General features: G+C 42.1%; 1 protein-coding gene across 1 annotated transcript in view; it reads right to left on the reverse strand.

The window, feature by feature from the left end:
- RP1 (RP1 axonemal microtubule associated) overlaps nt 1-10,999 on the reverse strand; it is a 179,895-nt gene that overhangs the window by 137,459 nt on the left and 31,437 nt on the right. The window contains exons 4-8 of the mRNA XM_053396145.1: nt 7,742-7,905; nt 5,701-5,787; nt 3,544-3,673; nt 1,302-1,453; nt 536-614 (exon numbers count right to left, since the gene is read on the reverse strand). Coding sequence (XP_053252120.1) covers nt 536-614; nt 1,302-1,453; nt 3,544-3,673; nt 5,701-5,787; nt 7,742-7,905 — 612 coding nt within the window. The remainder of the gene's footprint in view (nt 1-535; nt 615-1,301; nt 1,454-3,543; nt 3,674-5,700; nt 5,788-7,741; nt 7,906-10,999) is intronic.

A 10,999-nucleotide genomic window follows, 5' to 3' on the forward strand; every position in this document is an offset into this window, starting at 1 on the left:
GTTTTTGCTGTAAAGGCTGCAGTGCTTACTGAATGATAAACTGCTGTGAAGCAGTGTAATTTTGTGGCATACTCCAGGAGCACGGAAAAGTAATGGTTCAATCATCAACCAATCAAAGCAAAGGTTCACAATGCAGATTGTCACCAGTTTGGGAGAATTGTATATTGACAAGCACAAAGCATAACTGAGAAGATTGATTCTTTTATGCTGCAGTTCTCAGTAAAAGGCTGAAAATCAGTTTACCTCTTCAAACATTACAGTTTCCCTACACGAAGTTTAAGAAAAAATATGTAAAAAAATGTGTACGCAATCATGTGTGAAAACACTTTGAATGTCCAGTTTGTCACAGTTCTCACAAATGATGGTAGGCATATTTTTCCTAAAATAACCTGCTTGTCCTAAATATTGATCTGTCATTTTAAAAATAAAAATATGTCGCTTCTGTGAGTCCAGCAGTCATATAAATGGGCTACTTGTCATCATTTCTATGTCAGCAAAACAGGTTGACAGAATTCACTGCATTGACATTTCTGACCTGAGCCAAGTCCATTGTGTCCTATAACAATTCTATGCAGATTTCCAAGGTGCACGGCTTCAAGTAAAAATATATCAGTCTGCAATCAAACAATTAAAGTGTGATTAGAAAAGTTTCAGGATTAAAAACGTTAGATCTCTCTCTCTCTGATGCATTATCAGTCTATGTGGTCAGTGAAGCACATGAATGGATACCCAAAACCAGTTTCTACCTGTGTAGTAAATGGCAAAAATAATTCTTGTTGATCACAGTAACTCGCCTGAATTAAAATAATTGTTCAGCAGGCTCAGATCCCTTGGAAGCAACACTGAGGCTAGGTGGCTGGCAGCTGAGGAATCCCCTGGCCGGCTGCTTGGATTGATGGGCTTTCCCTCCAGCTAACTATTTGAATCTTGGGCTAATCCAGCCGTGGCAAGTGGGTGGGGCTTGGGAGTGGAGCAGGCTTCACTCCTATAAAGGCTGGCTGCACCCTACCCCAGGGACCTCAGTCTGCTGAAGAACATCTCAGCCAAACTACATAGGGTTACTAGCCGATCTGACTTTGGCAGAATACTTTCCTAACCTACATATTTGAACTGTCCCTACTGATATGATTTTTTAAAAAATGTCCTGACATATTGCTAGTAGCAATATTGGGACAAATGAGTTTATGGGTTAGAAACCTGTGCTTTCTGAATGCATGAATAGCCCTGTAGAAATATTCACAATGAAATGGGGACAGGGGAGTACTTCAGAAGATAAAGACACATTGCTATAATCCACTCACTTGTCCTTTTACACATTTCCTAGGTTTCTTTGACCTACGGAGCTGTCGGGAACCAGTGTCACCCTTTTCTCCATAGACAGCAATGTAGATATCAGCTTCTGTTCCAGCATTCCACAGATCACCTGTTACCACATGCACCTCATACACTGCCACTGAGAGTAAGAGAAGACAGGCTTTTACAAACATACTATTGCATGCACAACACCAACAACTGCTATTGATGCATCATCCTATTGGGAAGTTTGGCATACTATACAGTAAGAAGAGTTGCCCCCATATTAGCTAGTGTCTATAAGAAAACAAATCATATATAGGGTGTTTCTTATGTGTCATCAACATCAGGATGTATGTGTTTATGGGAAAATAAATGTTTGTACTCTGCCTCATTCATGAAAGGGTGTGTGCCTTTTTCAATATGGAGGAGCAAGTACAAAGCTTGAGGGTACTGCTGTCACTTGAGGCACAAGTGGCCTTGAGTGCCTTCCACTAGCTTTGGCTGGTGGCCCAGCTACACCCCTATCTGGACAGAGATAGCCTAACTTCTGTCATCTATGCTCTAGTAACCTCTAGTAACCTTGCAGTTAGATTACTGCAATGCAGTCTATTGGGGCTGCCTCTGAAGATGGTTCAGAAACTTCAGCCGGTGCAGAATTCAGTGGCCAGGTTGTTCACTGGGGCAAGATAGTTTGAGCATCTTACACCAGGCATAGGCAAACTCGGCTCTCCAGATGTTTTGGGATGACAACTCTCATCATCCCTAGCTAACAGGACCAGTGGTCAGGGATGGTGGGAGTTGTAGTCCCAAAACATCTGGAGGGCCAAGTTTGCCTATGCCTGTCTTACACCGATCCTGGCCCGACTGCACTGGCTTCCAATTACTTTCTGGGCCCAACTCAATGTGCTAGTTTTGACCTTCAACATGGCTCAAGGATCACCTGTTCCTAAATGAACTGACCTGGACTCTGCAATCATCATTTGAGCCCCCTCCTCATGTGCCTCCTCCACAAGAGGTCTGGAGGGTGGCAACATGAGAATGGGCCTTTTCTGCACTGGCTCCCCACTTGTGGAATGCTCTTTCCAGAGAGGGTTATCTGGCACCTTTGTTACATACCTTTAGGCACCAGGCAAAAACATTCCCTTCTCCCAGGCCTTTGGCTAATTAAACAATTAAATGTATATGACCTTTTAAACTGGGGGGGGGGAGAGATATTATTTTTGCTATACACTTGTTATGATGTTATACATTTTTGTGTTTTAATATTGTAAACTGCCCTGTGATCCTCAGAGAAGGGCAGTATAAAAATTTAATAAATAATTAAGATAACAATAATTCTCTACAATAATGTGGAGAAAGTGTTGTATATCAAGGCAAGCAGCTTCTGTAACATCTGTCTGGGAGCAATGACCCAGAGGCATTAAGCTGATTTATACAAGGAAAATATTAATGTATATAAATAAACGTGGAAAAGAAACCAACCAGGCAAAGTTAAGCATCTTGAAGTTCATCCAATTTCACTGGGAGAGAATTAAACATATGCTTAATTGTCCCACTAAAATCAATGGGTTAGTGGACCATTAAATCCCATTGGTTTCATTGGGACTCTTCTAAGCATGACTAAGTTGGTCTCCAACCCAATAAGACATAATTTCTAAATTAACTTCTTTATCTTGGAGTATTTCCACATCTACTATCGGAACTCGGAGAGTAGAGAAGGGGGAATGGTTGCTTGTACCTAACAGGGAGAATCTCTGTTAGCAAATGTAGCTACCAGATATAACGCTGAGTAGGAAGCAATCAGAGCAGTATATGAGGCATGTGGGCAAAGACCTAAATGGCCTTGGTCCAATGTACCTGAAGGAGCGTCTCCACCACCATCATTCTACCCGGACCCTGAGGTCCAGCACTGAGGGCCTTCTGGCGGTTCCCTCACTGTGAGAAGCCAAGTTACAGGGAACCAGGCAGAGGGCCTTCTCAGTAGTGGCACCTGCCCTGTGGAACACACTCCCACCAGATGTCAAAGAGAACAACAACTACCAGACCTTTAGAAGACATCTGAAGGCAGCCCTGTTTAGGGAAGCTTTTAATGTTAAAAGTACCGGGCTTAAACATATATTTAATGGTCATATATTTCTATTTATCATTCCCCATTAAGTATTTTCCATGTCTAAGCAGTTTCCTATGGATTGCAGTTATAGGGACGGGAAGAGTCCCCATAACTCCTGCTATTTTTGTATTCCTTACCTGGAAGAATGGGCTGACCCAGATGTAAAACAGGAAGTTCTTGACTTATTTCGCCATCATCCTGTTGTGCCAGCCACCTATCTACAGGGAAATCAAACTGTTCCCCTGTCACAAGATTCTGCAAATGCAGCTGAAATGCAAGCAATCAAGTCTACATTATTGTGGTATCTTTACAAAAATACTTTTCAAAAATGAACAAATGCTGTTACAGTCTTTACTGGAACAGACCCCGAGTATGTGAGGGTCACTTTTTATGCTGCATTATAAATATATAGAAGGAGTTTTCCAACCCAAACCCATGTCAGAGGTTTCCTGAGTTTGTACTGTAAGTACCATACAAATCTCTCTAATCCACCTTTCCCCCCCTCAGAATACATGATAACTGTGTCTGTGCTCTTTAGAAGTCTAAGATAAGTATATTCAATGATGGAACCCGACTACACCCCCAAAAAATGCACAAAATGTTTCTCTGGTGTTTTTTTACTCAGGAATACTTTTCATGTATTCTGAATCACACCAAGACCTTACTTGACCAGAACAGTCTCCCAATTGCAGACACAATACAACAAATTCAGTTCATGTCTGAATTTGAATCTATCAAATTTACACTTTGATGACAACTAAAACACAGTCATCCTTCAAAATTTGCATTTAACAATTTTTGCAGTTGTCAAGCCAATGTTTTTAAAAATGCATATATTAGGGTGAAGTGAAGATAAAAATTAATATATTAGTGAAAATGACATACTAAAATGCATTGAGTGAAATTGCTTGTAAAGATGTTTACATTAATCAAAACAGCATACAAAGATGTGTAACTAGATAGAAATTAACAGTAAAATGCTGAAGAATTTTCATGGGGATTAAATATGTATACAGTGGTACCTCGGGTTACATACGCTTCAGGTTACATACGCTTCAGGTTACAGACTCCGCTAACCCAAAAATAGTACCTTGGTTTAAGAAATTTGCTTCAGGATGAGAACAGAAATCGTGCAGCGGCTGCGCAGCAGCCCTATTAGCTAAAGTGGTGCTTCAGGTTAAGAACAGTTTCAGGTTAAGAACGGACCTCCGAAACGATTTAAGTACTTATCCTGAGGTACCACTGTATATTGAAAATGACTGCAGAAATGGGCATAATTGAATTTAAGATTGGAAGAATGAGAAACTGAGAGAACGAAAACTGGCAGGTCCTTCCATTTACAGGAATGACAACAGAGGTGTGTAGAAAAAGGCAGGAGCAAAGGAGTCATTCCCACTCTCCCAATCACATGATAGTAATTGTGGTGTGAGGGGACAGAACAAGCGAATAGAGTCCTTATCAGCATTCTTGTGTGGATGCAGTACTTGGAGGATTTTTTTTTATTTTAAATTGCAGCCTTTATCTTAAAAAACCAAAACCTTAACATGGCAAATATATAGGGCTATCTGATTGTTATCCTCACTACAATGTAGGGTTTTTTAAAAAATAAAAAGGTTAGGCTGAGACACAGTGACTGTCCCAAGACCACCACCTATTGTTGAAATTCAAAAGAAGCATGTAACTCTCCTTCCACTTTCAAATCTTATAAAATGGTTTCACTGTTTCTTTAGAGCAGCCCCTGGTGATCTGAATAGCTGAGAACAGGGATTCAAATAGAGTTTGCTGTCATCATAGTCCATTGGCTGTGTGGTGTTCTTCATTGTCTTTAGTAACTTGGCATTCACTTGAAAGTACAGTGGTACCTCGGGTTAAGAACTTAATTTGTTCTGGAGGTCTGTTCTTAACCTGAAACTGTTCTTAACCTGAGGTACCACTTTAGCTAATGGGGCCTCCCGCTGCCACCCCACCGCCAGAGCACAATTTCTGTTCTCACCCTGAAACAAAGTTCTTAACCCGAGGTACTAATTCTGGGTTAGCAGAGTCTGTAACCTGAAGCGTCTGTAACCATAGAGATACCACTGTATATCACTAACCTTGAGTCTGTGGTTTACCAAAATTTTGTTTACTGGATAACATTTTCTCCATTAGCAACAATGTACTATTCCAATTGTGTAGCCATGCAACATGTGAACATATAGTATGTGCATGACTAAGGTTTTGGCAAAGCAGCAAAAGTGTCATTTGCCAAGATCTTCAGAAAGAATGATTGATTTTAAGATATGGACATAGCTCACCTCTTTGCAGTGCCAGGCAGGGGTTTCTCCAGAGTTATTGTGCCCTATCCGTATTTTGTAGAGCTCTCCTAGGTCTTCCGTTTGTATCTGTTAAAATAACCACACACAAAACAGCAGTTCATCTAGCTTCTTTGAACATAAAACTGCTCCACTAACTTTGGTTCAATATGTTTCACATATTAGTTCAGAATACTATTTCATCTTTGTAAAGCATTTAGCTCAAGGAGGACTGAATAAGTAGGTCCAGCTGTGAGTCTGCAAAACTGAGTAAATTTACTTGAAATAGAATTCAAATGAAGTAAATGTGTTTAGGATTTTTGTGTCAATGGGTTCAATCTTAGGGCATCAATGCAGCCTACAACATATTGAAGCAGCAAGTCCTTGCTTAGAGTGGTGTGATAAATAGAGTGTTTCATCTTAGGACATTAGCCAGCTTATCAATTTACAGTCTGGAATGACTTCATTACTTATATGAACATCACTGTTTATTTTTATATACGTCTAGTCCTTGAAGCGTGAAGCCAACCTCTATAGGAAAATGTGATGAACTGAGAGTTATATGGGTTGAGGTTGCCTTAGATGGACCAAAAAAGCAGAAGGCTAGCCAGCCAATGGAATACAATCTCTTGTTCTCTGGCCTCAACTCTTCTTCCCAGCCCAGGGGAAAATCAGAGGAGAAGGAGCATAGTCTGAGAAGCCTTTGCCCTTTACTCAAGTACCTTCTAGAGGATGTTGCTTTCCCTGACTTCTCAGACTCAAAGTGTACCCCCTGATCCAGTCTTCACCTTCCACATGACATTGGAGGCTGAAGCTGCAGAATCATGAAATGATCCTTTAAGAAACAGACAGCTCCTCATAGGGGGAGATGTTAAAAGTAGGTCCAGACCAGTTGGCCTTCAGAAGGCTTCGGTATAATTCTGAGGTAGCAGTTTCTGCCTGTACTTGCCATGGTCCAGGGTTCTAACATACTGTGCTTTACCTTGGCAGTTATTATCTTGTACAGCTTATTAAATGTGATTCTGCCTTTTCAGATTTGACTTTGCTCTTCAGGATGTGACCTTACCCTTCCAGTAAGTGCACTGCTTCAATCCAACCTCCCCTGGGTACTATAAGCCAAGCTAGGACAGATCATACAGGCTGATGCATACTTCACTCATTTTTCATTTCTACTGCTCCCTCTGGGGCCTGGGCATTTCTGATGGTGGCAACCATGGATTTCAACTGCACCCATTTATCTTAGACTACATTTCTCATGGTTTTCCAAAAGCCAACTGGACTGAATTCACCTTCAGTAAGTATCACTGGAAAACATAGAGCCATCTTGGCCTCAGCTGATATGCTGGAAGTCATGAACTGACCCTGGGAATACAAGTGAGTTCCATCAGGAAAACCCCATTATTACTGTTTACCCGCCTTAAATTCAAGTCATGGGTTGTATGCAATGTAGCACTACATAAACATTTTGTCCATGCAAAGATTTCTGTTCATGCAACATATTGCTCTCCCCATCTCCTCCCCCTGCACCCCCATATGTGTTCTAGGGGGTTTCCCAACCTTTTGGAACAGAACCGAGAGGGTTCAGGGCATGCAGTGGAATGAGAGGGATGGAAAAGTCACATCGTGGAAGCAGAAATCTTGTGCTGACAGCATGCAGTCATTGAACACCACCCAGTGGGTTGAGAACTGCTTCCCCATGGCAAAATGTTTAGAACATCCATTATAACTGATCTGCAGTGAAAGCAGTTTTTGAAAATTCAAAATGCCATGTGACGGTGGCAAATAATATAATTCAGTAAACAGGATTATGTGGAGCAATCCTAAAAGAATGGCAGCCCTAAAACCACAAACAGCTACTTTAGAAGCGTACACCACTTTTTGTTATAGTCTTTTCCACTCCACACAACTGGAGAATGGCTGAACTGTGTTCTGGACCTAACAATAAAGAAATGAAAACTTTGCTTAACAAAAAAAAGTTAACTCTTTATTTTTAATCATGTGCTATCCTTATAAAAAACAGTATTTTGTTATACTAATAACTTACAATGAATGTATCTTCATTTCCTCTTTCAAACACCTTTTTCTCCTCTCCATATAGAAAGACAGCTCCTGAATTATTTTGATCCCCATATAGTACAATATAAACTTGTGAGCTGGTGCTGGCAGATGGTAGGTCACTGGTAAAAACTGTTACCTTCCATTTCCTAGCTAAAGAAACATATAAAGAAATCTATAATTAATGGAAATTAGGATGTGCCTCTCACCAGGTAAGAATTGCCCTTCCTTAAAATACCGTAATCACAAATTACTGGAAGTTGTGCCTGAAATACCCATTTTCCACACTCTGGTTTCAACTAGGCAGTAGCAGATGGTGTCGTAGGGCAGAGGTGCTTACCTGACCTCCTAGGTGAGTTGCTGCTGTTCACTAGCAGGAAGGGCAACAGGGGATGCAGCAGCTTGGATGGCACACAGTAGATGCACTGGCAGGAGTGCCAGATTAGCTCCTCTGGTGTGTTTGCTCCATGACACCCTTGTCAATGCCTTACCCCCTCCCAGTAAGCTTCACTGACTCACCTAGGAGGTCAGGTCAGGTAAGAGGTCTACTCCACTACACTGTCTACTACTACAATAGGGCTTCAATGATACACATTCACACAAACACGCTCATGCTTCCGTGAACCTCAGACAGTCTTTCTTCCTCATGCCTTATAGTTTCTTTTCTTCGCCAAGGTCGATTTTGATTGCCTTTTGGATCCCGATTCCAAAGGAAGTTGATAAGAACATGAGAAGAGGCCTGTCGTATCAGGAGAAAGGCCCATCTCGTCTGGTCTCCTGTTCTCACAGTGGCCAAACAGATGCCATGGGGAAGCTCACATGCTGGACCAGAGAGCAACAGCACTGTGATTCCCAGCAAGTGTTATTCAGAAACATACTGCCTCCAACAGTGCAGGCTGAGCATAGCCATTATGGCTCATAGCCATTGTCCCAATTCCAGCACAGATTGCTTCGTCACACAGATTTACAATTATTACAGCCAGATTCAGAGGCTGTCTTCCATCACATTCAGTTTTAGCACAGATTTTCTACAGTGATTTTCTCCTTACAGGAATTATCCATGAAATGAACAGGAACATTCAACGGGCAGCCATTTAGTTTTTCTCATTCTGTCCCTGTACTTGTGCCTTGATAATGACTTATAATATTAATAATATAGCACCAATAAGACCTGTACAGCTTTGCTTTTATTAAATCATTCTCTTCACTAGTTGTAATTGAATATTATGCTCATTTGTTTAATCCAATTTAGCAATATCCATGAGATTAAAAGAAGAAACTGGTTTTAAGAATCAGCAGTTAAGAGATAAATGACAATGGGTTCTTTGGGGCAATAGCACCTGTGAAAGGGAACTGAACATCAGTGCATAATGGCCTGCAATTCTGTCAAGCAGAAATCATTCTCTGCATTATCAAATGAAACGATGTAATGCTTTCAATATTTAGTCACTACCCATTAACCACTTGCTGCAATATTTATATTTAGAAACTTCTATAACACAAATACTATATGTATAGCAGAAGCACCACATTGGTTATTACTCCTAAGGAGTCCAAATAGTTTGTGCCCTAATAATGAAGTCTTCAGATTTTTCAAACAAGTTTTTCATCTGAAAATTTCCAGACATTAATGGCAACCTTTAGGCAATCTCATTAGTTAATGCATGTGTTCATGATGGAGTTAAAGAAGAGTAGGAAACATTTTTCTACCCAGGGGCCATTTCCCCTCCCAAGTGACCTTCCAGGACCACATGCCAGTAGTGGACAAATCCAGAGGCAAAAAGTGTGTGCAGCACATGACTTACCTTTGTACCGTAGGCTACATTCCAGCTATGAAAAACAGAGTGGCTGGGCTCTACTGCTTAAATGACCTCCTTCCAGTTCCAACCATTGAAGTTCAGTCCAGCCAGCTACCATCTTGCCTTTCTCTACTTTCTAGCTATTCACATTCAATCAGGGGACTTATAGCCTTCATGACTATATTGTGTATAAAATTATCATGATGGAATTTGTGTTTGTCTGACTTATATACCACCCTTCATCTCAGGGCAGTTCACAAGATAAAAATGCACCTTTTTTGTTTGTTTGTTGTACTTCATGGTACTTCAAGTTGGAACCCTATGCAAAGGTTTCCATCCTAGGCTCTTCCCACTTACGAGCTTCAGTAACTATACAGGCCATTCAAAAAAGCAATTTTCATCTGTAGTGGGAACTGTAGTGTGCCCAATTTTTGAGACATGTTTATCTTAAAAATTCTAAAATAATATATATAATTCCTTGTTTGTTTTAGCACTACCTAAGTTACTTATTATAAAATGCACTGAAATGTTAATAAATGATTACACAGTCATGAATTAATTTGCATTATAGACTTTTCTTATTGGTTCTATAGACCCAGCATCCTTACATTGATCTAATACAACCAGCATAGTCTGGATGATGTTGGACAGAATTCAATGTTATATGAGTGGACCTCTGCTTGTGCAACAGGAGTTAGCTTTCCATTATTAAACACATAGACCCCAATCTTTTTCAGAGGATCCCCCCAACCCTAACGAGCAGGTTTTGAGGGAGTGCAAGGTAATGCAGGGGCAGTGGCGTAGCGTGGGTTGTCAGCACCCGGGGCAAGGCAAGTAATTTGCGCCCCCTAACCCGTGGATTTGCGCCCCCTAACCCTACAAATCTATGCCTATGAATGATGGTCCCTCTCTCTCTCTCATATTCCAATTGATTCCCATTTCCGCCGATCGATCCCCGAAGCTCTCACCCAGCGAAATTCGTGCGTAATTACGCTTCGCCATCCCTAATCCTGCCGCTTCCACTGGGAAATCATGACGGTGCATTTCTCTTCTCCAAACTTTCCCCGGCCCTTTGCCGGCTGGCGCAGCCCTTTTGGCTACGAGCTCCCCTCCTTCTCTGCCCGCTTCCGACCCCACCTCCCCGTCCAGCCTCCCTACCTCCTGAAAAAAGGCGACGGCGCCGAGCAGGACACCCCCGCGGCCATTGGAGAGAGGCGGGGCCGAGGGAGGCAAGCCAATGGGCGAGGCGGGGGTAGGTGGCCACGGGGGCGGGCGCTGCCGCAGTCCTCGGGTGGGCAAGGTAGGAGCAGGCGGAGGCTGGCCGGCCGCTCTGACAATAGGGGCGGGCCGAGGGCACGACGCGGCTGGGCCCTCTGGACTCGCGCCCCCCCAGATGTTGCGCCCGGTGCGGCCGGCACCCCTGGCACCCCCCACGCTACGCCACTGTG

This window comes from Podarcis raffonei, chromosome 7 (genome assembly GCF_027172205.1).
Source record: "Podarcis raffonei isolate rPodRaf1 chromosome 7, rPodRaf1.pri, whole genome shotgun sequence".
Lineage (NCBI taxonomy): Eukaryota > Metazoa > Chordata > Lepidosauria > Squamata > Lacertidae > Podarcis > Podarcis raffonei.